The sequence below is a fragment of the Apus apus genome, chromosome 18, assembly GCF_020740795.1.
Source record: "Apus apus isolate bApuApu2 chromosome 18, bApuApu2.pri.cur, whole genome shotgun sequence".
NCBI lineage: Eukaryota > Metazoa > Chordata > Aves > Apodiformes > Apodidae > Apus > Apus apus.
In genome coordinates this window covers 3967907-3995904 of record NC_067299.1, presented here as the reverse complement: position 1 = coordinate 3995904, position 27998 = coordinate 3967907, and the positions used below count along the sequence as shown (strand labels likewise).

General features: G+C 41.2%; 1 protein-coding gene across 6 annotated transcripts; it reads left to right on the top strand.

Moving 5' to 3' along the window:
* The first annotated feature begins 278 nt into the window (after positions 1-278).
* On the top strand, positions 279-26559 carry TRIM37 (tripartite motif containing 37). 6 transcript variants are annotated; one of them, XM_051635885.1, is made up of 25 exons: positions 279-473; positions 2059-2160; positions 3446-3486; positions 4453-4569; positions 5813-5900; positions 6728-6850; positions 8140-8263; positions 8873-8940; positions 9110-9234; positions 10201-10251; positions 10687-10768; positions 12319-12395; positions 12870-13049; positions 13713-13827; positions 14041-14253; positions 14649-14785; positions 15469-15566; positions 16894-17094; positions 19141-19431; positions 20336-20464; positions 21017-21203; positions 21848-21966; positions 23592-23744; positions 24518-24602; positions 25042-26559. In XM_051635885.1, the coding sequence occupies exons 1-25, from the start codon at positions 453-455 to the stop codon at positions 25046-25048; spliced, it is 2934 nt and encodes a 977-aa protein (XP_051491845.1). In that variant the 5' UTR covers positions 279-452; the 3' UTR covers positions 25049-26559. The 6 variants fall into 6 exon arrangements, with proteins under 6 accessions (XP_051491845.1, XP_051491846.1, XP_051491844.1 ...); XM_051635886.1 differs by having other exon boundaries at positions 19120-19431; positions 23631-23744; XM_051635884.1 differs by having other exon boundaries at positions 19120-19431; positions 25045-26559.
* Positions 26560-27998: the final 1439 nt, after the last annotated feature.

The window sequence follows — 27998 nt, the reverse complement described above, 5'->3', positions numbered from 1 at the left end:
CAGCGCTGCCCCGCCGATCCCGCAGCGCTGCCCCGGCCCCGCAGCGCTGCCCCGCCGATCCCCGCAGCGCTGAGCTGGCCCCGCAGCGCTGCCCCTGCCCCGCAGCGCTGCCCCGCCGATCCCGCAGCGCTGAGCTGGCCCCGCAGCGCTGCCCCGCCGATCCCGCAGCGCTGAGCTGGCCCCGCAGCCCTGCCCCGGCTCCGCGCGGCCCCTCCCCTGCGCGCGGCGGGCGGGCGGCCCCGCGCGTGCGCAGTGCGGCGGTTGGAGGCCGCCTCCCCTCGGCGGCCGCAGGGCGGGGGTGCGGAGGGAGGAGCGGCCGCGTTCGGGCCGGGGGCCGGGAATTCATCTCTTCCCCGGCGGTTTTTGAACTCCCGGCGGCGCCTTTTCGCTCTTCACCCTCGGCAGGGAAGAGGGGCCGGGGAGAGCCTTCCCCGTCGCCGGAGCCCGCGGCCATGGACGAGCAGAGCGTGGAGGTGAGCGGCGGGGCGGCCGTTGGGCTCGCGCTCCCTGAGGGGGGCGGGAAGGGCGGTGCGGGGGCAGCGCTGCCTCCCGCTGCGCGTCCCGCGGGGCAGCAGGAGGGGCGGCTGCACCTTCTGCTCCGCGGTGGGTCCAGGGAGAGCCTGGGGCTGGGCGTCCTGACCTGTTTCTGGGTGAGGGGAGGGCTGGCGGGTGGCGCCGGGGCCGCAGAGCCCTCGGCAGGTCCCCCTCCTTCCTCTGAGGGGAAGGAGGCCAAGCGGCAGCGGGCATGGGCGGAAAGCAGATTGCAGCTCTGCGGTGGGCAGGGATGCGCAGAGCAGGGAGCTTGGCTCGCGTGAGAGGAATCAGGGTGTAAAGAGGTGGCATTGCTAGCGGGCACACAGTTATTTTACATAGTCAGGATTAGAAAATCAGTTGGTGGAACATGGGAGGTGACTGTGCTGGAGGTGGATGGAGACCTGGCACTGGCAGAACCCGGCTTGGCACGCACGGGGGCACAGCTCTCACTGGTGCCCATCTGTAACCTGGGCAGCTTGCACGCATTGCTGTGGTCTCTATTAATAGCAACCAAACAGGAGGAGAATTGAAAACACTTTGTGTGATAACTTCCTGTAAATGCATATACTGCACTTGCATTATTTGCAACCACTAAAGAAGGCACTAATGTATGGGAGATACTCTGGTGTCTGTACATTGAAGATATGCCTCAGGTTTTTTTGCTGACTTATAATTTCAACTCTGTGGAGAAAAAAATAGCCCATCTGAAGAATCTTTAAAAGTTCCATAGTTAAAGCCAGAAGGGATCTAACTCCTCTACAATGTAAAACTTCTTGACCAATGAAAAATCTCTCAGTATAGAAAGAAAGCCTAGCTTGGTATTTCAAAACACCCTTCTCATTTTTGGAATGGAGAGAGATGAGGTGGTTGTATTCTTGAAGGAAATGCTTGTCTCTTCAAATGGGTATAGTAAAAAAGAGTTATATTTTTGTTGTCCAAGGTTGGGTGAAAGTCCACACCAAATTGGGTGTGATAGAGTGTAGAAATTGTGGAGTTAGTGTTAATGGTAGACCTGAAAAAATGTAAGTCTTACAAAAATGAAAAAAAAAAAAAAAGCCACATCCTATTCAACCCCTGTTGTTAACGTTCTGTATAATGTGTATGTGCACTCTACCAGGTTTTGCAGTTAATTTGGTGTCAATACAGTGCAACTTGTGGGTTCAAAATCTGCAGGTACAGCACAGTGTCTTCTGACAGCTGTTTAGTCCCATGTGAACACAAGCAGGAATAATACTTTGACTACAAAAAGACCCACTTGGAAAAACGTAAGCCAAGCAAACAAACTATTCCTTGAAGAAGAAGAATAGTGTTACACAATGGGTGCTAAGAGCAGGTGTAGTGTAGGAGAACGCGGAGAGAAGAGCCGTGGTGTTTGACTTGGCGCATCTCAGAGTGAGCTGCCATCTGTAGCTGTTTGGAATGGGTCTGCAGTGATGAAACCTGGCCCTCTGCCTGGAAAATCAATGCAACTCTGATATGTTTGAAGTATGTGGCTTAACAATAGCAATAATCTACCCTTTGCAGAGCATTGCTGAGGTATTCCGATGTTTTATTTGTATGGAGAAGTTGCGCGATGCACGTCTGTGTCCTCATTGCTCCAAGCTCTGCTGTTTCAGTTGTATTCGGGTGAGTTTGCTTATTATAGTTTATTGTTGCAACTGTATGAACTTAAAAACTACTAATCTTACAAGGAAATGCTTGCTTCTTTTTTGTCCCTTTTCCTGGAGTTCCAAGGTTTCTTTTTTCCTGGTGCTCTTTAGTTTCTCCTTCAAAATCTTTCATGACACTCTGAGGAAAAACTTTGCAGGCTGTGCATTGCATTCAATAGTGCTAGTTATAGGGACTGTCTGGAATAATTGCTTCTAAGAAGCAGGCACATAATGATCCTTTCTGTAGCATCTGTTGAGAGTCAGTGATGCCTGTATGGAAGACAAAAGTTGGGACAGAAATCAAAGGCTGAGTTTCCATTTGTCAGTATGGAACACTGGAATGTCACAGCATCATCTCTTGTCATCTTGGAGATGTTTTAAAATGCTTGCTAAACTAGTATGATTCAATGAGGTACAGGCTGAATCTCTCTCAAGGCAGGCTGGTAGAGCAGGCTGAAACAGCATCTGAAGCACCTCCTCATGTGTTAGTGTAGTGGGAGACAGTTCAGCTGAGGTTTTCAGACCTTGGGTAGTATTTCCAGAAACTGGAACATTCATCATTCACTTTGAGAGCTGTGACAAGAACTGTGGGTGAAGGATTCGTGTTACATATTAAGAATGTTAGGTGACATATTGTTGCTGGGTGGTGAGAAATTATTCATGAGTCTTTAAATGTAGTAGTGAGCTGACAAATATGAGCTCTTCAACTGCTGAGCTTTTACACTTATAAGTCGTAGTGGGCAGATGAAGTTCTTTTCTCAGCTACTTGTCTTTGGAGCTTGCTGGAAGAGAAACATTCAAAGGGTCCTTGTGGATTTGATCACTGAACTGCAGGTATCTAACTTGCTATAAATAGCTCAAGAGAAAGAAGTAACTTACCTTGAAGACTAATAACTTAGACTCTGAAAAATATGCTTGCTATGTCTTTTCCTTTATTTGGTTGAAATGTGCCCTTTAGTCTATGAGGGTGGAAGCCTGCATCAGGTGTGTGGTTTCTAATGGAATATTTGCTACCTGAAAATTCTCTGTATCATTTTAACAGAAATGTCTTTGACAGCTAAAGAAAAGTGGTTACTTCATTACTAAGATACAAATAGCAGCTTCTGTGACTAAGTGGTTGAACAGTTAAATTACAAACCTGTAAAAGAAGGAAAAATGTGGAAAGACTAATAAAAAGAGGTAACTCATAATTAATGGCAGAATGTACTTGCTTGCAGTTCTTTTCTTACAGTCTTAAAAATGCTTTCTTTTTTCCTTCATAGCGCTGGCTGACTGAACAAAGAGCTCAGTGCCCTCATTGTAGGTAAGGTATTTATAAAATCAGAAATAAATTACCAGGATTTGGGTGTACTGTCCTGTTATGAGCCCTCATTTTTGAGTGCAGGTTGCACTAAATTTTTAAGCTTGAATTTTTGAGACCTGCCTCCTGTTACTATAAAAAACTACCCTGTTGTAGTACTTACGCATTAATATGTTCTGTTTTTTTGACAAGCTAAGCATGATCTTTGTTCTCCCCCATCACACTGCTGTTTTCAGTGCATATAATTGGTTTAATAGGAGTAATTACTGTTCCTCTTAGAACTCTTAATATTCTTCGTGCAAGTGTCAGAGACCAGAAACTTCCTTTTTCATGCTGAAATGTGTACTTTTTCATATTTGTAATTTTTGAGACATCTGTTGCAGATTTGCATAACTACCTGCAATGTCTTATTTGTGATTTTTAAATATATTTTTTTTAATGCAGTACCCCACCCTGTTCCCCTAAGCCCTTGCACCCCTTAGCACTTCTTGACAGCCTAGCAATTCTAGCTCTTGATAGACCAAAAATTGGAAGGTAGCGTATTTTTTCCCCTAAGGGAGGAGTGGTATTTAAGAGAACTAACCAACTATTTCTGCAGAACTTTTTAAATACTCAGCTTCTAAAGCATTGGCTCCATAGCTCTAAAATGCTTGTAAGGAGGTAATAAATGTGTCTGCATTTTACAAAGGGGATAATTGAAGCACTACAATGGGGATAGCTGAATAATGTGAGAAATTGAAGAAGGACTAAGAAATGAAATTATTTCCTGGGTTCCCTGTGTAGCTATTTTTTGTATTATTGTGGGGTGGTTTGCTTGTACTTCTTGCCTTCCTTCAGCCCCCAAATGTGCAAATTGACTTGAAATTCCTGAAATGGCTTGTACAGCTTCAATTAACTGAATTAGCTCCAATGCTTTTCTTTTAGCTCCTGGAGCTAAGTTCTTGCTCTAACTGTAGCTGTTTCTTGCAGAGCCCCGCTGCAGCTGCGAGAGCTTGTAAACTGTCGTTGGGCAGAAGAAGTCACACAACAGCTTGATACACTTCAACTGTGCAATCTCACAAAGCATGAAGAAAATGAAAAAGACAAGTAAATGAAGCCCTCTTCACAAGAAATGTTTTGGAGTTTGCCTTATATGAGCAAACTTTTAAGTTCTGCTCATTATTTAAATCAGAGAACAAAGTGATAACTTGTATTTAAGCTTAATTTAATCAGTGTTCACTGACTAAAAGTTGGAGTTCATTTCTGTCATACTTAACGGAATGAGAAATGTTCTTCAGTGTATTTGCCTAGAAAACTACTGCTATTTCTAGTTTGATTGAATATAGTTAAAATGTGAGATGTGAGAAGCATGAAGGGTATTCATACATAAGGCTTTTAGCCCTTTTTAGTGACCATACTTCTGAAATAAGTCTTCTCTTGATGGCTTGCTCCTTTGACAATCCCATTAAGACTGTGGGTGCTGAGTTGGTGTCTTGGCACATAAAAGCAGAGAAGCTGGTCTTAGAAGATGTCTTCTAGTCCCTTGTGGAAATATAATTAATAAACCCAATTTGAGATCAGAGAAAATACATGAAGTCCCACAGAAACCACTAATCTTGCTATATCTGTCACGTTACTGCTGTTCGTTGTCCTTCCTTGTCTCTGGAGCCTCCAGTATTTTCTGATGTATTCCCAGGAGCAGCTGTCAGTATTTTCTCAGCACGCTTTTCTCCTTATTTTCCCCATTACTAGTGCTGTTATATGTTCTAAGATATATTCTGGAGATTTGGAGGAGAAAAGTGTGAGAAGAATAATTGAAAAATGTACAGAGACTAATTATGTGTTCTGTACCTGCCACTTCCCCAAGTTCCTGAATCCTAGTGGGACAGGGAAGGAAGGGGCCTGGGTGTTAGGTCTGGCCTGCTCTGTGCTCTGTTTCTTGATTGATGCTGTTCCTGATATTTTAAGAAATTACAAGATAAAAAGCTTATAAAACATTGCTCTGTGGTTACTTTAGGTTGCATATTATTAGATTTTAATAATGTGAAGTATTAACTTTGAGAATTCTGAGGCTGATTAATTGAGGATATCCTTTATTTGCTGGTGAGAAATCTAATTTTAGTAATGTACTTTCTTGTCTCTGTGTAATACTTCCTGAGAGAATAGTAAGAGCAATATTTATTTTACAAAAGGTTTTTACTGAATATAGGTATTCTCCTTGCAAAACTCTGCAGATATTTTGTGCTTTACTCTTAAGTGTCAGCTAGCAAAACGAGTGAAAATGTTAATTTGAGTTTGCATAAAGTTCGTAGCTGTTTTCTGTTGATGTAACGTTTATTTTTTGTTTAAGGTGTGAAAATCATCATGAAAAGCTTAGTGTTTTCTGCTGGACCTGTAAGAAGTGCATCTGCCACCAGTGTGCTCTTTGGGGAGGGATGGTAAGAAGAGACTTGCTTGGATGCATGTGATATTTTACAATAAGAGACTGCAAATATTATGTTTGACAGCATTTTGAAGAAACAGAAATGCTATGAAACTGTTGTTATGGCTGTTGAATTGCCATGCAAATATGCAGCTTTATGTGTATTTATCATTTAGTGTGAACATTGGTTGTGAAAGGTGATACCTTTGTTTATAATTAGAGAAGCTAATAGAATTTTTGCTGAAATAAGGTCAGAATTCCTTACTTATTATAAACTTCATGATACATTGGATTAACTGTAGATGGTTCTGAGAATTTTATGGGCAAAGGAAGAAATCTTTCTCAGAGAAGATAGATAACACTTATTCCTGGCCTGTAATCTTTAATGCAACCTTCAAGGCTGTGTTAGCAGCACAGCTCACCACACTGTTATCCTTTCAATTGAATATTTCAAGGAGAGCCTGCTGTCCTTGCTTGGAGTATCTGATTAACAGTGTGCTGCCTTTGGGAAGGGTCATTTAATAATAATAAAAATAAGATAACCATTCTATAATTATTTGATGGGTTAGAGAATTGCACAGTGAATGAAGCAGTTTAGTTTTGGAGGACTGTTGAGACTCCAGATAACTCTTGACAGGAAGCTTTGATGGTATGAAAGCCAAATTCATGATTTAGGAAGGGAAGTGAAAGACAAGCTTCCTACGTACAATCTGCTTTGGAACTTTTCCAAAATGAGTGATACACTAGGAGGCTTTCTTCCCCTCTCAGTAATTTAATAGGAGTGGAATAAAATTAAAATGGGATGCTCTATTATTTCTCTCTCCCCACTCCCTTTTTTAACAGCATGGAGGGCATACTTTTAAGCCATTGGCAGAAATCTATGAGCAACATGTCACAAAAGTAAATGAAGAAGTGGTAAAGCTGAGGAGAAGGCTCATGGAATTGATCAGTTTGGTGCAAGAAGTGGTAAGAAATTGATCCAAGATAATGTTAAGTGTTTCTGTAGTACACCATTGTAAAAGGAAAACTCTGAAGCGGGAAGGGGAAATGGTGCACCATTTCAGATGCTCACGATGCACCTGTTCAGAGATTATCTCACAAAGACACATTATAACTTTTTAGTTATAATCTCTAGACACATTGTGGAAAGATCAAAATATTCTCAGTACTGTTTTTGCAGTTGCCAGACAAAAAGGATGCAAGTTGTGTAACAGGGAATTTTTCTTTTGGTCTGTGATATTCAAAAGCTAGAATTGTGCAGTTATTTGGAAGATGTATTTTTATCAACACTTAGAAAAGTGCAGTCTGCCATGCTAAACAAGTGAAAAAATACTTGATTCTTATAGAGCTTATTTTCCTGTCTTTATGCTAATAAGCTACAAGTATATTTGAGCCTCGAGCATCGGCAATGACAGATTTGAAGTTTGTGTCCCTCCTTTTCCAGTCCCATAGGGGTAAATGTGTTAGACATCCACATACCAACATGTTCAGCTTTGGCAGTTTCAGTCTAAATTCCAACAATTCAGTAGTTTCTTGTATTCTAGGCAGGGCTGTTTTCGTGTTTTGCTGAACGCTGTTAGATTTATTGTCTTTGTGCAAATAAAATAAGTTTTTTTTTTAACAAATTTCTGATGGTTTTGGCCTGTGCTGTTATTCAGGTAGTTTTTTGCCACATGCAGTGGTAGGTTAGCTCTATAGCAGCTCAAATGTGACTGTTTTACAAAAACTTGGTATTTGTTGAGAGGGTCGCAGCCCTCAGCTTCTAGGCTGAAGGGCACTATTTTTATCAAATTGTTCTTGTTACCAAGAAGGTAACATTTTTTTTGCTGCTCAAGTTACAGAAGAGAAACTGACAGCTGTAAATACAAATTTTGGTACTGAAGGATGCCTGTATGACAAATCTCTATGTACTGTTTCAACTTAACTGTTAACCTTTGGTCACCCACCAGAGGGCACGCTTATGTGTTCAGTAAAAGTCAAAAAAGTCTACTGCTGGCAACAGGACTATCCTGTCATGCAGCTCATCCGAAAACACGGGCCTGTTTTCTTGTTCTAAATGTGAAAGCTTCAGTAAGAACCAGGATTGGGTTTTTTTTCCCCTTATAGAAAAATAGTGTTGGATGGGACTCTAGGGAGACCTGGATATTTCTGGGATCTGAGAGAGCAGAGTCAGGGTGTAAATGAGTAAAACATGCAGAAGTGTGAAGGCTTTCTTTCTTTTTGTTTGTTTGGTTTTTTTCTGAACCCTGTTTCAGGAGAGGAACGTGGAGGCAGTGAGAAGTGCCAAGGATGAGCGAGTTCGGGAGATCAGGAACGCGGTGGAGATGATGATTGCCCGGTTAGACACTCAGCTGAAGAACAAGCTTATAACACTCATGGGTGGGTATTTTCCACATCAGTTACAAGCAGGAGCAATGTATTAACAAGTGTAAATCTACTGAGAAACTTTCTTGCCCTTACACATTTCACAGTGTTAGGCAAGTTAACAGCTGACAGAAATCTTCTACCTACAGCAAAGCTTTTGGTTAATTATGTAGTTACTGTGATACAGTCATGTTCAAGCATTGTTTGTTCTTGTTTATAAAGAAAATACTTAAAAGTCGCCATTTCACTTTGACATTCTGGAGAAAAGTGTCAGAGAGGCTTGTCTGAATTAGAGTGAACTCAAACCTGTTTTTGGGGGTATTTTTTTGTTTGTTTGTTTTTATTTGTTTTTTCAAAGAAAGCAGCCCCAAACAACAAACCCCCCATTTCTGAGACACAGACTGTTTCATTACTGTCTTAACCTCAAGGGTGTTCTTTACTACAGCTCTAATTAAAAACGTAGGCTTGCTTTTAAAATGTTTTCTCTATCAACCTATATTTATAAATCTTTTATCTTAGTAGGTTCTGAGGCAGCTTCCAGTTAAAAAAAACCACAACAACTCTGTTTCTTAAAATCCAGTCAGTATGTCTTTTTTCTTTAAACCTGTTCTTCTCTTTAAATAGGTCAAAAGACATCACTTACTCAAGAAACTGAACTTCTGGAATCCCTGCTTCAAGAAGTAGAGCATCAGGTGATGTTGAAAAGAGCTGAAATGTTGTGTTACATAGATCCCTCCTCTATTGACCTTTCTTTTTATTTTATTTTTTTAACTATTAATAGATGGATATTTCTTGAGGGTGTCTTTTTGTTTAAGTGGACCTAAGGATTTTTCTTCCTTCTTGTTTTTTTTCCTCATATAGTTACGATCCTGCAGCAAGAGTGAGTTGATATCCAAAAGTTCAGAGATCCTGATGATGTTCCAGCAGGTTCATCGGAAGCCTATGGCCTCATTTGTCACTACTCCTGTCCCTCCAGACTTCACAAGGTAAGCATTGCATTTCCTTTCTGTTGTAGTTAAAACTCAAAAGCCACCTTACAAAGGTTTGTTTTGCTTGTTTAAAAAGTGTTTAAAGTATCTTAGAGGAGAGTATCTCATTCCCATTTTACTGTACCACTGGATGGAGGAGGATGTTGCAGTGAGTCTGGGAGGTAGGTGTATTCTTATGTGTCAGTCTTCTGTGAAACTGGGGCAGGACAGTACCACCGTGTGGTAACGTGTGGGTTGGAAAGAGTAGGAGTTTGGTAGCTGATGGATAGGATCTGGAGAGCTTTCCAGCCAAGGGAAGTCATACTTCTCAGCTGTATGGGCGATGGCAATCCGTGATTCTTTCTGTTTCTGGGTTAAGCTTGGTATCCCTGACTGAGTTAGGGTCCAGAGTTATACACAGAAAATGTTCAACAGCTCAACTTACTCCTCTTGCGATCCAGCAAGTAGGCTTTTCTGTTCCAGCAGGGCTTATTTTATGTCTGTACTCCCTGCTGGGGAGTCAGGACACTGGGTTCCAACTGACTTTTTTTTTTTTTCCTCTTTTACACTTAGTTTACTGATTTGTCCTTTTTCTCTTATTATTGGGTCATTCAATATAAAATTGCAAGGCTCTCAAGAGATTCCTGTGCAGGTCACCTTAATTCAGAGTATGCAGCCAAAATCACTTCATAGCACAGTTCTTCATAAAGAGAGTCTTGCTAGTGCTGGGTTCTGAGGAAGTCTGTGGAGAGTTCATACTAGCTGGCCGAAAAACATCTCCAAAAAAATCAGAAGAGAAGTCTTTAAGGAATTCCTCAAATAATTTTCTGTTCTCTAGCAAAAATCAGTTTGACTTGCTTTTAGATGCCATCTCAAAACTATTTTCTTGACATGTTTTCTGAAAAGAATAATTAGATGCTTCTCTGAGGTGAGTTTAAATCTGAATGTGTATTTTATTTATTTATTTCCTCCTTCCCTTTCCAGTGAATTGGTTCCAGCCTATGACTCAACTACATTCGTCTTGGAAAACTTCAGGTAAGAATGTATTTTAAATTACTGTGAATATTTGGGAGGTTTTCCTGTTTCTTCTGTACATGAGTAATATTCTTTAAAACACTGAGTAGTCTCTACATATGAATATATGAACTAAGCTATAGGAATGCAATAAAATAATCTCTTGTTTAACAGGTGAGCAATTACTCCTAGCTAAACTCTTTGCCTTTATCATGGAAAATCTTTTTCGCTAACTACTTATTTTTCTCTTTTAAAAAAGATTGGATAATTTTGCAAGGAATACATGTATTTGTATTGACACAACATTTTGCATGGGCCTCACGTGCTGCTACCTGCTTTCTGCAGCAAGAAGGATGGTTCTAGAGTGTAAGAGTGCCAGTGTACAAGCAGCTCACTGTTTCATGGAGGGTTTTGCCTGGTCCCAATAGCAAATGTTTCTTTCTCCTTTCTCACTAGTACGTTGCGCCAGCGAGCAGATCCTGTTTACAGTCCGCCTCTCCAAGTGTCAGGACTTTGCTGGAGGTTAAAAGTTTATCCAGTGAGTTATATTTTCAACTGGAGTTGCTATCCCATCCAAAACACTTAACCAGCATTCATATGCTTCTCTTGCGAGGAAATACCAGTTAGTTTCTTCTCGTGTTGTGTATAAGAAGCTCATTAAAAGAGTATCATAAGGTTGTAGAGCTGATCACCAGCCTTTGGAGTATCCCCCCTCTGCCTCCAGATACCCAGCATTAACATTCTTAGTCTAGCCCATCTGGTTACTTTAAAAGCAATTAAAAATGGGTTTTACCAGTATGCCACAGGAACTTTAATAGATATTTTTACCCTTTTTGTCTGAGTGTTTTTTGCAGATGTTTCTTGCAGAATTGAGGTATAGCATAACTAACTGTATTTATGTTTATGAACAATAATTAATTGGGAACTTGGGAGGAGGATGAGGTATTAGTTGAAGGGGAATCTTTTACTGTGCATGCAGTTCTCAGGTGCTGATAGTAAAATGTGTGTCTTCTACTACTCTCCTTTCAGTGGGCTGAATATTCACATTTCTGAAGCAGTATGTCTATGTTGGAATGTTAACCCACAACATACGATCTTCTTACAGTCCACTAGTCTGGTCAGTGCTTCTAGGAAGCTCTGGCTGCTCCTACAGCTGTGTTTGGAGAAATGTAGTGCTGGAGTGCAGGTTTTGTTTGTTGGTGATTTATGTGGCATCTTCAGAGAACTAGATTAATCTGTTAAGCCCATGGATGCACAGAACTACTTTCTTGCAATGCAGAGGTGCACCCTTGTTTAAGTTTTCAAAGTATTGTAAATTCAGGATTGACTACATAAGGTGGGCTGTCAGAAGGCATTAAAATTATTATTTTTTTTAATGGTAAGTTGAAATATTTCTTCAACCTAGAGGATTCAAGTTGAGCTGTTCTTCATCCTTGGTTAAGGTGAGCGTAGTGGAGGTTTTGCCGTATGTTTTCCTGATTTCTGGTGATTCTAATATTATTTATTAGTTAACTGGCCTAACTTTTTCACGTTGCATGTTTTTTTCTGAAGAAATGGCTTTTCTTGCAAAAATTAAGTAGCCTTGAAATGCATCTGTGTGTTAAATATTTCAGGACTAATATATAACCTGACCTGTTTTCATGTTGAGAATTTAAAGAACTGGACTGTAGTAAATGGCTAAGTAGATTTTATGAGCCTTTTACTATTTTTTTGTAGGTTAAATAAACGTTGACACATTGACATGTGTTTGTCTCCTTAGTCTTCCACTTAACTGAACCCCTAAGATGTTAATAGAATAATTAAATCTCTGTTTTGTGATTATATCTGAGGTATTCATACTAGACTGTGTATGTGCTTCCAGATGCAAACTCCATGTGGGTTCAAGTTACAGGTGGAGTTCTAGGTTGCAAAGACTAAAAATCAAAACTCTAGCGTACAAAGTATGCATACTACTGTAGCATACTACTGCATATTGTCTGTTGATTGAAGCTGTTTTCTAAATGTCAAGGGTACATAGAGGAGTTGTGTTTTGTTTTTCTGGCTTTTACTTTTTTTAACCATGTATCTCTCAATTTTATTTATTTCAAGGATGGAAATGGAGTAGTACGAGGCTACTACCTGTCAGTGTTCTTGGAGCTGTCTGCTGGATTGCCAGAGACATCCAAGTAAGCAAACCTGTAGTAAAAGCACCTGTTTTTCTATTGGCAAAGCATCTGGAGAGGTTTGCAGAGAATGACCTCTCATGCTCTAGTGTTGCTAGGGTCTGATGCAGAGTGCTCTTGAAAAGCAGAGTGGAACTTCTATTGTCCATTGAGCTTTGAATTTTGCCCTAAGACAATATTTTAAAGTTGTTAGTCAGTGGCTTTCTTGAGATAAAAAGCAACCTGGCAAAACAGCTGATAACAGTATCTGTCTCCTAGTATTGAATCCTAGGGTTGGTTTACAACTCTACTTCCTATTACTACTTTCACCCCCCTTGTACTCTTTTATATAAGTGTTCAGTAAAATTTTAAGTCTGACTCACCTCTTCAGCACAGTATGCAATTCTCCCAGGAAGTGCAGTTCTGTTCGACTTGATATATTCAGCAATTCTGACATCTTTCTTTTAGTATTAATACCTGTAATCTTCCCCTGTGTAGGTATGAGTACCGTGTAGAGATGGTTCACCAGTCCACCAACGATTCCACCAAAAACATCATTCGAGAGTTTGCCTCTGATTTTGAAGTTGGAGAATGCTGGGGTTACAACAGGTTCTTCCGACTGGACTTGCTGGCCAATGAAGGCTACTTAAACAGGCAAAATGACACTGTCATCCTAAGGTAAGGAGCACAACTCAGTGGAGCTCCTTCCTGCTATAATTTCACACAGTATCACGCCTACTGCTGAAATAGGAAATAATTAAGTAGCTGAGTTTAAAAGAATTGTGACATGTTTTGTCATAAATGGATTATCATAAGCTTTAAAGAAGAAAATATGCTGAAGGGAGCTGTGGAAACTTTAAGTACATCTATTTCTTTGTGAAGTAGCTATGCTTGACACTAGTAAGCCTGGGTTGGAGATCTGTAGCTAAATTAATTAAAGGAAAAGGGTGTTTTCTCTGCCTCTTTAGAAGCAGTTATAGCAAGCATGGGAAAGCTTTGGAAATGAAGGAAGTCTGTATTGTAAGAGAGCTAATGCTGTCAATGGAACTTTTAATGTGACAGGATAGAAGCTTTATCCATCTACTTCAGTCTTCTTCCTCCTGTTAAATGCTTTGTGATGTTTATTGATTTTGTTACATTAGTCTGTGAAGGTAACTGCCTCACCTACAGAATATTTACTGTTGCCCTTCAGTGCATTCATGATACTGAGTATAGGAAGGACATGTCTTGTTAAGTTTATTTCATGACTGGATTTCAGCTCCTATGATGTTCTTATGCAAGGCTTTTCAGATTTTGAAAAACGGATAAAGCCAACAAAACTTTTCAAATGTCTTTTTGAAGGTTCCAAGTTCGCTCACCAACCTTCTTCCAGAAGTGTAGAGATCAGCACTGGTACATTGCTCAACTGGAAGCAGCTCAGACAAGTTATATCCAACAAATAAATAACCTTAAAGAAGTAAGTGATGTGTATGTTAATGTAAAATACCAGTAATTATCCTTTTTAGGTTAAAAAGTTCATATTTGACAATTGTTAACTTGAGTTGCTATTAGTAGTTTAATATTCACATTATTAAAATAGTATATATTTAAGTTGAACTTACATGATTTGATGGTGATGCTCCATTGTTGTCTTCTACATGTGCTTTTGTGTATCCTTCTAATATTTAAGAGGCTGGCGATTGAACTTTCCCGGACTCAGAAATCACGAGGCATTTCACCTCCAGACACTCATCTTAGTCCCCAGAATGATGATGGTTCAGAAGCAAGATCAAAGAAATCTGGACAAAGCACTGAAGTACTACTTGAGAATGTTGCTGCTCCAGGATTAGTACGAGATAGCAAGGAAGAGGAGGAGGAGAAGCTCCAGCAGGAAGACTTAAATGTAGGAATTATAATTTTCCTGCCTCTCTGTGTGCAGTGTTTATGATAGGATAGCAGTAGAAACATAGCTGAACTTCTGAATTGTAGATTAGGTTTATTATCCTCTGTGGAAATGGGAGATAACATGCTTGAGAGCTAGCATTGAGATGACATTAGAGAAATGTTCCAGAACGGAACTAAAAGATCCCAGGACAAGTAAGTTTCCAAATTGCAGCTGAGAAAAAAATCCAACTTCTGTTTGTTATGAGCTTTTATTGTGCTTTGAGACCCTCTGAACTCTTGTATACTAGTGTGACACTCTGGGGAGGAGAGTTTCTGTTCGTAGCTTTTGGTGAATGCATCCAAGTGCAACCTAAGTGTTTCTTTTTATAAAGACTTGTTCTGTTTTTCCTGTAGCATGAGCTCTCTGATGGTGAGCTGGATATAGATCTTGCTGGAGAAGATGAGGTGAACCACCTTGATGGTAGCAGCTCTTCAGCTAGTTCAACAGCAACTAGTAACACTGAAGAAAATGATATTGATGAAGAAACTATGTAAGTAACTTCAAATGCCTTTTGGATCATCAACTTGTGTACCAGGGTAATCATCCTAATTCCAGTGGAAACTGATTCATTTACTCTATCACAGTTCAGTTGTGTGGGGGATTCCAGTGCAATGTGAGGAATATTTCCTGTACCAGAAGCAACATGAACTGAAGGATTTAACACTAAACATAGGATTTTTGGTCAGCTAGGTGCTATCTTCCCAATGTCTTAGTTTGCTTTAGTGTTGTGTTCTGTCTTTGACAAGTGATAGTCTGTGAAGGTTCTTTCCCAAAACACTGTTAAGAAATCTGTTTCTATACTGTAATGAAGGAGAGGTTTGGTATTAGGAAGTGTTGTAGTAGTAGGAGAGTGATGATGAAGAATGTTACTTAAGTTAGAGAATTTAAGCTTCCTAGCTGAGACCACAATGTCAAGTCTTAGCAACTTCATTAAATCATGAGAATGTGTTGTAACACATACAAATATAGAAGACTGCAGGATCAGATTTTGCAGTATGGCACTTTTGGACCCCTGGATAGTGAGTCAGTCATCTAATTAACACACTTTGTGTTGAGTTTTTGTAGTTTGAAGTGCAGAAAATGTTGTTTTCAAGGTATGTGCCATAAGGTTTAACAAGAGCTGACAGAAGCTCATAATTGCATTCTCCTTTTCCACCCCAATCATCTCTCAAGGTCTGGAGAAAATGATGTGGAGTATAGCAGTAATATGGAGTTGGAAGAAGGAGATCTCATGGAAGATGCAGCAGCTGCTGCTACTGCTGGAGCATCAGGTATGAAAAAGAGCCTTCAGAATTCCCATATATGTGAAATGCTGCTGGATTCCTTTCCCTGTTCTTGGAAGCAGCACCAAGCTGTGTGTTCTGCAGGCATTTCTATTTTTGGAAATGCTGCTTCATGTGGTTTGTACCAATTATTGCAGTGTAGCAGAAACATTTTGTTACTTCAGTTTTAAAAAAGGGGGTGATCTTCTAAATGTGCTTGTTTAAGAATGATACATAAGTTTGGAAGGAGGCTTTTGCAATTTTTGCTGATATCCATGTGGCCTCTGAATGTGTGGCACGTTCAGTCAGGTTTTAGTGCACTGTAAAACCCGAAGTACATGAAGAGAATGAAGTAAAGAATCATTACAGGTCAAGCAGAAATACATTTTAAATACAGTAAGTGAAAGGGCACTCTAAAATCTCTCAGTGCCTAAAGATGATTGTAGCCTAAATTAGCCATAGGTTAATAAGATTCTGAAAGAAATATACATATATTGAGTATATTTATTTATGGCAAAGAAATCAGAAGTGGCATTCACTGGAAATGGTTGTTATGCTGCTGTGGAAGTCTGCTAGTGCTTGATAGACAGATTTCCTAAACTGTCCTGCTTTTAGCTGTTGTTTCAAAATGTCTTGAAAAGTCCTGGTGAGCTAAGGGAGTTGAGGGACATGTCTGCTTCCTTCTGAAAGCACAGACTTTAGAGTAAGAGCACAGTGGCAGTGGAGGCAGCTTTTATTTAGGAGCTTTTCGAAAGTAATTTTTGACAGCTTTTATAAAAGCTGACTATCTCCTTACTTGAGCTTCTTGCATTTACCTGCTTGTTCTGTTTTCCAGTCTGAATGTTAGCAATGTCATCTGTCAGCATTGGAAGGGACTTGTACTAAACTAGAATTTTCATCTCTTGCATCTAACTATTTTCTCTGAAGACTCTTCATCTTTTGAGTGCCTTGGCCGCTATGTATTGTGAACATCGTAATACAGAGTAGAACTCAACTGAAGATTCCCCCCTTATCTAATTGACAGCAGGAACCTAAAAAGTTTGTGCCTTTTATTCAGAATAAATGCTCATTGTAGTGATTTGTTTACTAATCTATTAAGAGATTTGCGTGAAAGATATGAAGCAAAGTCCTTTTTTACTTCTTCTTCTCTTCCACCCCTCGGTGGTTTTTGGCTTAAACTTTTAGTCAGAAGCATATCTGATTTGCTTTCAGAATCCATTAATCCACAAAATAATGCTGCTGTTTTGTTAAGTTTACTGGAATGTTTTAATTCCTAATCTGATTGTAGAACTTTTGTCATGTCTAAGCACACTCCTTTCCTCCAACTCTTCCATAGGTACCAGCCATGGCTACACCAGTGCCAGTGGAAGATCTTCAAGGCGGGGAGGAAGTGCCCTGGGTTCAACAGCCAGTAGCAGTTTATTAGATATAGATCCCTTGATTTTAATCCACTTGTTGGATCTAAAGGACAGAAATGGTATGGAAAACCTTTGGGGCCTTCAGCCACGTCCACCTGCCTCTCTTCTGCAGAACAGAGGTAACTGTACATCTCAGATTATTTAATTGCAATCTGAAAATGTCTTGAGGATGCAGCCCCAGAGTTAGAAGCAAATTTGAGGAGGGGAGGGGAAGAAGAGGGAGACAGGCATCCTTAGTTGATGGCAAAACTTGCATATCCTCATCTCATCAGTGTGCTGCACTGCTCTGCCTGCTCTAACACATCCTTTGTCTTCATGGTTGACCTCAGCTTGAGAATGCCAAGTGACTCAACTGAAACCAGAAGTGTGTATCAAGGAGGGTCTGTCATCTTTTTTTTGGGGGTTGTGACTGAACTGGCTGGTTGGTTTGTGTAGCAACACTGTAGGGAGACAGTTCATGCAATTTCTTTGGCTGTGACTGTGGGAGATGAGTGAAAGGCCCTTTTCTAGAAGGGATTATCACTGAAAGACAAAACAACCCAAAACAGCTCTCTGCTGAGGAGGCAATTACACCTCTCACTTCACACAGTTTGTGCACATAGTGGCTGAGAGCACTAGGAGCACAGTGTCTCCTAACAAGGAAATAAATCCTGGAATTTACTTCTATGTGAAAAAAAAGCATTTAAATGAGACCTAGAAAATGTGTGTAGTAGTAAGGCTGGAAAAGCACATGTAAGCACTTGTGGAAGAAAAATGATAAAAATGTCATGAGGAAAATATAGTAATGGTATTTAAATAATTGAAGACTTGTAAGAGTGTGGCTCAGTTAGGACCCTTCAGCTGCAAACAGCAGAAGCAAGATAGTAGTTCTAGCATCTGTGGCTGCTACTGAAGCTTGCTCGTTTATCTGGTTTTGGTAGTGAAGAATTAAAAGTAAATCAAACTGCACTAATGCGTTTATCATGATTAACACTTATTTATAGCTCACTGGCCCACTGCTGTGCAACGTCTTACTTCGGGTCATTCTGAAACAACCATTTGATGACAATAGAACAGAAGAGAAATAATGTAGCAAATGGGCCAAATAAATGCTTGGTTATCTAAAAGCTAAGTCAAATTATTTGTTCTGTTTGTGATTAGCTTTTCTAATGTAGTCCCTTAAACAGTTTGTCAGATGAATTTTCATCTGAAGGTAATGTGTATTTCCCAAAATGGAAGGCACTTCCATAAACACTAAGAGGGGAGGCAGCACTTGAACTGTAAGGCTCAGCTTTCTTTTGCCTGGAAAAAGTCCTAGACAAAAAGACCTTAAGAGAGAGCACTGCACTTTGTCCTGTACTACTCATGCAAGATTAAGCTGTCCTGTTGTGTGGCTTCCTGGTCAGCTTTAGTTACTGGCTACACAGCTGAAATGCCCTGTTTTGTGAGGTTCTCTTAAGAGCTTATTCAAGTCAACCAACTAAGAGAAAGCTGCTGTTACATTTGGAGTTTTCCAGAATTCACCTCCTAAGGTGAAAGTTTCTAAGAGCCACTTGGCTTTACAGTTTTGAACAGCTGAATTTGCAGTGCAACACAGAATTTACAAGGTTTTCAATATACATCAAAGTTGATCTAATTCTGGCTGAGCAGCATGTAGGCTTACTTGGGTATTAACTCCCTGACCTGATCTTCTGGTGTTAGACACTTAAGGGAGTTCCTTCCCTAGTTTCAGATTTCTTTTGAGTTCTGGTTGTTAATACGAAGTGGTAGTGGTATGAAAATCTTATACAAGCACTCGTTAAGTGTTTTTATAAAATTATATATTCACTGGCAAGCAGGCTTGTGAGCGTGAGCTTGCCTGGCAACAGGGAATAGTGGCTCAGTTGTCATCAGAATTCATGCAGTACTGTGTGCCTTGCTTCTTCCAGTGAACAAGTTTTGGGGCCTTCCCCAGCAGGCAGAGTGAAAATCTGCTCTCATAGCTGTGCAGTGCTTGCAACCAAAGTATTCTGGTGCCGTAACAGTGCAGAAGAATATGTCTCTGTCCCTCATTTTTATAGCAGGGCGAAAAGTAGAATTCTTACAGCTGTTAAAAATAGATATGTTTCTCTCTGAGAACAATTTTGCTTACCTGTTGTGTTCTTTGACATTTCCTTTGGTAAAAGCATCATCCTATTCTCTAAAAGATCGAGATCAGCGGAGGCACCAGGCAATGTGGCGGGTACCACCTGACCTAAAGATGCTGAAAAGACTTAAAACTCAGATGGCTGAAGTTCGGAGCAAGATGTCTGATGTAAAAAACCAACTGTCAGAAGTGAGAAGCAGCAGTGGTGGCTCATGTGATGGACAGCCCAGCTTCTTCTCCATTGAGCAAGGCGCTTTAGCTGCCTGTGGAACAGAGAGCTGCAGCAAGCTGCAAGAGATAGGAATGGAACTGCTAACCAAGTCTTCAGTTACCAGTTGTTACATAAGGAATTGTGAGTCCATAGGAAAGGGGGGATTTAAATGTCTCCTACAAATGTCAGTTGTATAGATTGTTCATATATCCAGGCATCTGGAAAAAGACCTTTTATGTTTACTCCATACTCAAGTTCAGCTGTTAAGAATCCAGAAATGTAAAAAACCTGCACTGCCTTTGAGTAAGCAAATGTCACTGAAACTGACTTCAGGCCTTCTTGGTAAAAGCAGCAAAACTTCTGCTCCACAACCAGTAACACAGCTCGGGCAGTGAGAATGTTCTGGAGCTGAATTGTTGTCAGGCTGATCCTAGCTGATCATATCTTGGTGGCTGCTGCTCTGTGTCTGACCCGTCTGTGAACTTGAGGATGTTTCATGATGCTTGCCAGTAACAAAATTTTTAAATTCTGAACTTGCTATACTTTAATAACTTGAAATCTTAATAAAATTCAAGTAAGCCAAGGTTCTCTCTGTAGAGACTTTTCTATGGTGACTTCTTCCAAAGAGGTCCTGTGTATCAGTCTGTTCAGGTACTGTCACTGCGTCCTACTGGCAGCACTGGTAGGCCAGTGTGGCATCTTTTGAATACCAGCATGAAGGCTGTGCAAGTGCTTTGTTACTTATGGTCCTGAATAAAAGCACTTGTTAAACCTCTTTCACTTCCCTGTTGCCTGGGAGAGATGATTTTCCAGCCTTCTGGGTTTGATCCAAGTTATTGCTTGCATTTTGGAGCCAAGATGAGTAAGAAATGTATTACAAACGTGAGTGGACTAAAGAACTGGAAGACTAGTGGAAGTTTTGTGCAGGATTGGGAATTAATGATCAATGAGACTAATATGAAGCCTCATTTCACTTAAATGAGGCATAAAGACAGAATAATGCAGCAGTTTGAACACTTGTCACATCTTCAAATATTTTTTGCAGCTGCCAGTAAGAAAAGTAACTCACCCAAAGCCCTTCGCTCTGGAGCAGCTGGGAGCCTGTCCCTGCGGCGAGCCATGGACTGCGGGGACAGCAGCCTGCGTCTGAAGGCAGACAATCAAACTGCTGAAGGTAAGCAAGGTCAGATTTACTAGAGGGATTGGATGCATCTGTTGTACAGAAGCTTTTTGCCCTTCAAGTGTTCAAAGAGTTGTTTTCTTGGAATGCTAAATGGATACAGAGGTCTTGGGGGAGAAAGTGGAACGTACCATAGGGCCATCGCACAGGCTAAGTGTGACCTGTGTGCCCAGCTTCACCCTTGTCCAAAGCTAAAAAAGCTGCCTTGCTGCAGCCAACGACTTGCATCTATAGCTTGGAAAAATGACAGTGAAGAGGGTGTCTGTGTTAGTAAAAAATAAGCAGAAGATAACATTTTAACTATATAAGATAGGGAAAGGTTAATCTGTACTTACCCAAGTCTCCCACCAGAAAGAGCAGCTGAAACAGGAGCTCGATGTGTTTATACAGGTTTGAAACCTTAAAAATGCAAGGTTTTGAGAGACAGTGGCGTAAGTGTGCTTGTGCATACACGTGTGGAACCAAACTGGTGATGTAGAACAATTGGATGCTCATTCTTCTGAAATGAGGCTGGATGTGCTTTGAGTTTCTCTCCTCTTCACTCAGGTGGCATAGGGAGTTCCAAGCTGAGCAGTCGGCATCACTCTGCCAGGCCCCTGGCAAACAGCAACACTTCTGAGGCACTGCCCAAGCCAGAGGAAAGACCTTGTGAAGGTTCAGATTCTGATGTGGGAGTTTCTGGCTTAAATGGCTTAGCTGCTGTAGAGAAGACCAGAAAAGTTGGTGCTCTAGGGTAATTCTTTCTTCCTCTTGTTACCTCCTCCCCCACCTTTCCTTCATCTAAAAAGAAAAAAACCCCAATCTACTAAAACCAGGTGTTTACAGCATGAAAAAGAAATTACTTTGAAGTTTACTTCGTTGATGCTGTTCCCTCTGCGTATCAATTTTTGTTTTTTTAACTAGGTTATAAGTTATCTTTTATTTTTTCTCTTTTTGCTCAGCTGTGAATGCAGTCTGACACTTTGATTTGAAAGGCAGGCCCAGTCTTTTCCCACTGTTCCTTGCAAAATACCCTTTAACTGAAATGTATCACTTTTGATTTCCTCATTTAAGACAGTATTTTTTCACTGAGACTCTGCTTTTCAGCAGTTTCATAAAAATTGTCTGTTGGCTAATTAAGCTAAGAACAATGGAGTATTTAGATTGTTGTTTTTTTTCTAAATAGCAAGAGTCACCATTTTTGGAAAATACTCATTATAAACTTTTCCAGGTTTATTGTTTTAAGATTTTAAATATTTCGAAATCAATCAAATCTGCAAGTTTCAGTGGGCATGCAAGAGACTGAAACAACAAGTAAAACTACATGTGGCACTGGCTGGATTAAAGCTGAATTTCTAACATGAATTTTTTTATGTTTCTCCTAAATTCTTTCTAAAGATCAAATTCTAAAGGATGTCGTACAGAAGGAGCACAGTCAGGTGGTCTGGAAAACAACTCTGAAACTGGTGAACTGCAGGGTATTCTGTCTGAAGGTGCTTCTGCAGGGCCAGAAGAAGGTAAATTTGATGTTGTAGAGGTCAAATGCAATGTGCCAACACTCCAGTCTGTGATGATCCAACTCTGTAATGGAAATAGCTTGAAGGGGAGAGAAAAAGAGGGAAAAATACCCAACAAACCCCAGAATCTGCTTTCATGGCTGTTGAACTCTGCTGTAAGGTTTGGCAGCTGTAGTAGAAATCTGAGTAAGGAGAGAACATCTCTGTGTCACTGCTGGCTGTGAGAAATAGTGATGTTATTGTGCAGCAGGAAGTGAAGACCCAGCAGATCACTTTTTCTCTGGACTACTGGTTGCTTTTTGTACCTCTTGATACACCTCTGGGTCTTTGCTTTGATGTTCAGTTGCATAGCCTTAAAAATAATTTCTTATCTAATTAAAAGTAGCCACTGACCTTGGCTTTTAAGTCTTCTGCCTTCAGGGACAAACCACATCAGTAACTACCACCAAGTCTGCCCTAGAAGTTCTCCAACATTTTATTTGTGTCGGGTGTTGTGGGACGTAAGCCAGTTTCCTTAGAGACTTGGAGGAAACTTCCCCTCTCCCTTCCTGCATCCTTTCCATGCTGGAAAAAAATATTATTGCTTTTTTTTTTTTTTTTTTTTTTTTGAAAGTCCATGTAAAAGAGTTTTTCTTATCTTGCTAAAACTCTCCTGCCTTCCACCCCTGCACTAATTTGAATTTCAATGACTGAATTGTAGCTCAAAGCCTATATTAAGGTGCCAGCATCCATCTCTATCTGCAGTGTGCAATATTGTGTAGGAGTTGGCATTTACAGAAGGTCTCTCAGTGACAAAACTGAATTTCTGCTCTTAGTCACTGCAGCGTGATCATGATGCGTTCCCACAGTTCTCCTATTATAGCAGAGAGCCTAAGAGGAAAATATTTTAAAAACTGAAATACTTCATTGTTAAGAACACCAGGAAATAAATACTAGATTTTTTTTTTCCTTTCAGAGGGAAAACTAAGGTAGAGTTGGCACCTCACTTAACTGCTTGCTTTTTCTTAGCAATGAGTATCAGCTCTTAAGAAATAACAGAGCAAACCCCTTTTGTCACCTAGAAGACTGTACAAAAGGGAGAATTTTTACTGCTTTCAAAAGAAAAGAAGCTACCTTGCTCGTCAACAGCCCTGGTTCATTTTTGTAGGAAAAGCTGGGTTTTCTGTGTGAGACTTGAATAGCGTATTGCTGCTTGAAGGGTCTGGTAGGTACATCTGCTCCATGGGTCATGCTACCTCTTACCTGTTAAAAAAAGCAACCTTTATTTTCTGTCCTAATTGTAGAGGTAGACTGAGCAGCTGGCAGGGGAGTGCAGCTCAGACAGGAAGGAGCTGTGGACACCTGAGTCTGCTCTCAGCTGGTGACATGTTGGAACTGCTCCCCTTGAGCTGAGCTGCACAGCAAAATGAGGCTGCTGTCAAAGCTGGTACCCGCTGTTCTGTCAGATTCCTTAGTGATTTGGTAAATACATTTCACTCTGAACGCGCTCCTTCTCTCTTGTTCTGACAGCTCTTGATATTGGGAACTCCTATGTATTAAAAAGTTGAATGCTTCAGCTACACAGATCTTACTGCTGTAATTTTTGCCTTTTGGGGGTTTTTTTTGGATATTTTCTTTTTTTGCAGCTGGGGTATGTCAGACGCGTGTCCTTCATCTCCTACCAGGAATGAGCAGTGACAGTGACATTGAATGTGACACAGAAAATGAAGAGCAGGAGGATGCCCCTTCTGCCTCGGAGAGATTTAACCATACCTTCTCTGTCCAGTCCTCCAGTGAAGGTAGAACTGACTGTGTGAGCCCCCTCCCCAAACCCTGCCCCACACCTGCCTCTGATCCTCACAGAGTGCTGCGAAAGCAGAGCTCACAGGGGTGCTCTAGGGGTGTTAAGGCTCAGGCAAGCACCAGTAAGATTTGGAACTCCTCTCTTGGGATCCTAATTAAAAACAGATCAAAACAGGAGAGAGGAACTCTTTCCAGCCTTGAGAAGTCAGTTGAGGTGACTCATCCAGGGAAGTGTTGGAAAACCCATAGCTCTACTTCTGAATTGGAACTCCCTGTGTACCAGGATCAGCACTGCAAGTTGTCCAATTTCAGGGAGGTAACCACTGCCTTAGATACAGATTTTCACCCTAATTGGCAAGAATGTGCTTTGAGCACTTCAGTGTAGTTTCAAATACTCACCTCACATTTCTTTGAAAAGCTTTAACCTCCTGATCAAAATTAAATCTGTGAGGTGACAGCTGACATGAGGTCAGGTTTACTTTTTCCTGAGTAAGCATCCCAGACCACATTAGCTGCACAGCCCAGTGGCTCAGCTCAGTGACTGGAGTTCAGCTCACCAGAGGAACCAAAACATTGCTGTTTTCTGTGCTTGACTTAAAGATACCTTAAATTTAAAACCCTGTGGCAGTCTTAACTCTGTCAAGTTCATGGTGTACTGGTATATGAGGGATGAAGTACAAGGCGGGAGCCCTGCAGGTGGTGGAACATTAACTTGCTGTGTTGTGATTGCTCATCTGGTAAAGGTTACTGGGTTTTTGTTTGTTTTCAGCCTCAGAGCGGAGCTCAGCATTCCCAGAGGGCGATCAAGTTGGTCCTGATGATCTCAGCTTTGTTACTGAAGAAGACAGCACCAGGTAATTGGAACTGTTTGCCTTGGCTAACGTGTGAGGTGGCTGTAGCCCTGGAGATGCACCTCTGCCATGCTGCTCGAGCTGCAGAGACCAGAAGCAACGTTCACCTTGCTGTGAGTAGACAAGTGGGTGTTGGCACAGACTGATGAGCTGTGGTCTGCCACCAGGAGATCAGCAGCAGAGGGGTGGGCCCCAGGTCTGCTTTGTATGGCTGCCCAGCACCCCCAGGGCCATGCAGCTCCTGCCTTTCCAGGCAGTCTTCAGAAGTTAAACTGTGCTGAGGGAGGACTGGTGGGTTTGTATGCTTATGTAGTCAGCAGTAGAGAATTCAGATTCAATTTGGGTACTTGGTACAAAGTGGTGACTCTTAAGGTTGTATTTGCTTGAAGCCTTGAAACTGTCCCAGTGTGAGGGTTTCAATGGAAGCTGATTTTCTTTGGAGCAGGTAGAGAACAGGCTTGGGGCCAGAAGACCTGTCGGCTCGTGTCCGTGGGAAGAGGTGGTGCATTTATTCACTGGAGCTTAGCCTGAGGCTGGTGTTGGTGGGTCTGTGCACACTCCCTTCTGTCAAATACCCTTGTGTGGTTCTGCAGTCGTCTAACACCTGTTACTGGGGCAAAGTGACCTTTGAAGGCCTTACACTGAAGGTTGCATTCCTGCTGGCTCTGCCAGCTCCAGAAGCTCTGAAAAGCCTGAAAGGTGCTGGAGCCCCATTTCAGGATGTGTCCTGTTGTGTCATTGGGATAACTGTGAATGTGTGAATGTCCTCATTGGAACAGGATGAGCTGGTTGTGGGACTGCTGTGCCCCACAGGTGCGGTGGAGTGAGAGTTGGGGTGAAGTAGCTGGCGCAGAAGTTGTTTTCCTCAGTCTTTTGTTGTGGACCAACTGATCACATTGGCAAACTCTTTGCCACTGTGTTGCATTTTTTGAGCTGCTAAACTCCTTGTGAAGCTACAATGAAAGCTGAATACCTGGTTAGTGACAAAGCATGAATAGCTGTAACTGATAGTTGTCCTTGTCTCAGCTGGCTGTACTGATGTGCATTACTGTAAGAATGTTCCACAGTGGCAGTGCTGTAGTTTAAAACTGTTTGCACTTTGTTAATAAAATGAATGTTGAACTCTGGTGTGAAGCTCTGGATGTCTGTGTGTAAATATGTGAAATGGTAGAGATGGTCTGTCAGGGTGAGCAGCTGCCACCACGCTGGACTTGCTCTTTGGTTCTGAATTGCTGTATTGCCTGACTGCTAATTGAGGAGTTTTCCTGCCATACCGCTGTCACACTTTTCCTGAATTATGCTAATGAAAAATGCTGAAATCTGTCTGGGATTCTTAAAGTGTGTTGGTTTTAAATGCTTAAATCTCAACAGCAACTGAGGAGGATCCACAGTTTTTACCTGAATCACCTGCTTCTCCCTCAGCTAGAGGGAGATACAGCTCAGAGCTGCCTGTGCACATGTTGTCCCAGCTGCTGAAGTGGGACTGTGGCAAGCTACACACTCTGGTGCTGCATTGTGAGTATTTGCTGTTGTACAGGGCTGCATGTGATTATCACACACAGCTCAATTAGCAGTAATCACAGAGCTCTGCCTCTTCAACACTCGCAGATGCTTTACTCTTAATAAGATGCCTAAGCTGTAGGAAATTATTTTGATTAGCCACATCATGTGTGCTGGAGCTGGTGTCCAGCCTTTGCAAGGACAAGGAATAAGCCATACCATTGTGCTTTGCTCACCTAATGAAGAACCTTTACTTATATATGGTCAGTTTTTAAACAAGATGTGGGGAAACAGGCTTGGAATGTTTATCTAATTAACTTACACTGTGCTGCACCAGCCTCCTTCCCTGTAGAAGAGGTTCTGGGTTACCACATGGACACACAAGGCTGACCAGTGTTGTTTTCTGTTACACATAATGCAAAGGAAATCTGCTTTCACCACAGTAAAGAGACTTAATTCAGATGTTGGTTGCTGTCTTTGTTAGCTTTTAAATAAACAGACTATCTGAAGTGTGGTTTAAATTACTGTTTTATTAAGATATTGGTAAACCTTCAACAGTTTTTCTGTATAAACAGCTTTCATAAATAAAATATGGATGAATACATGGTTATAACTAAACTCGCATGTGAACTGTAGAACAAGATTGCAAATGGAAAAGTCTCAACACAGTTAAATGGTTAGCTTTAATTTATTCACTTCATAAAGAACATGTTACTTTAGTGAACAAGAGAGTACAGAAAGGTCAACAGGAGCACCCGGTGCAGCAACTGCCAACAGGCCTGGCTAGCCACACCAGTACTTGTGCAGGAGTAGAAGTACTTGGGGTGATCTCAGACACCTTCCCCTGTTCTTGTTCCAAGATGTTTTCTAGAGTGAAGGAGAGAAAAAACCTAACAAAGTGCAACTGCCACATACAATAGTTGTACTAGACCCTAATAGGTGGGGTTTATTTTTTTTCTTGAGGTTTAATGCTGGCAAGTATAGTGCGATCGCCTGATCAGTGAGGGCTGGAAAAGGATATGAACATTTAAGTCAGAGGTTGTGTTAATGCTTCATTATTACTTATTGCACATGATACAAGGGTAGACAGTTTTGTTCCTGTTGGAAAGAGGGTATGAGTTAAAGAAAGATTGCCCTAAGTTACAGGCATGACAAAGCTGCAGTATCCCCTTGGATGGCTTTGTTTACATGACTAGTGCCGAGTGATTAATTTGTGCTAAAACAGCCCCTAATTTAGACCAATCTTTCTCATTATTTTTTGTTTTTTTCCTGCAGAACATTGCCAGGGTCAGGAGCATTTAGTGAGGAGATAGTGGACCTGAACTACAGCAGTCATGTCTATAAACACAGAGCTGATTATGCCTCATCTGCCCATAGGACAACGCGTTTCTCTGACACACAGTGTTCCAAAAACAGAGCAGAGTTTCTGTGATGATCTACCACTAGAAACGTGGCATAGGTTCAAGTCTGCTTTGACATTGTCCTTCAGCGTTATGATGCAATCCGAGTCAGATGCTGAATGGTTTTAACTTGCAAGGACAATGGATGGCACTTCTAGGTAAAGAAAAGTTATATACATGTGTTTCCACCCACCTTTAGTGCAAATTGAAATGGGTTTACAGCTCCCTGGTCTGGTGCTATCCTGCTCTCTGCAGTGCAGACATCCCTCAGCCTTGCACATGTAAAAAGTGTACACAGGAAACTACCAGAGTGGGGATTGAGTGAATCCCACTAGTACTCACAGTGAAGAGCTTAAGCGAGGCTGGAGCAGCTTCAGACAAACAGCCTGGAGCCTCTTGCTCAAAACCAACACAATTTAAAAAGAAAAAAAAGAATGTTTTCACTACCTACCTCCTAGTTCTGCAAATACAGTTAACACGTAAACTGAAACTGATGCAG

Excerpts from the sequence above, each read along its gene's own strand:
- TRIM37 (XM_051635883.1), top strand. The coding sequence starts at position 453 with ATGGACGAGCAGAGCGTGGAG. Across the intron at positions 5,901-6,727 it reads GTGCTCTTTGGGGAGGGATG|CATGGAGGGCATACTTTTAA; the intron begins GTAAGAAGAGAC and ends CTTTTTTAACAG. Across the intron at positions 8,941-9,109 it reads TTCAAGAAGTAGAGCATCAG|TTACGATCCTGCAGCAAGAG; the intron begins GTGATGTTGAAA and ends TTCCTCATATAG.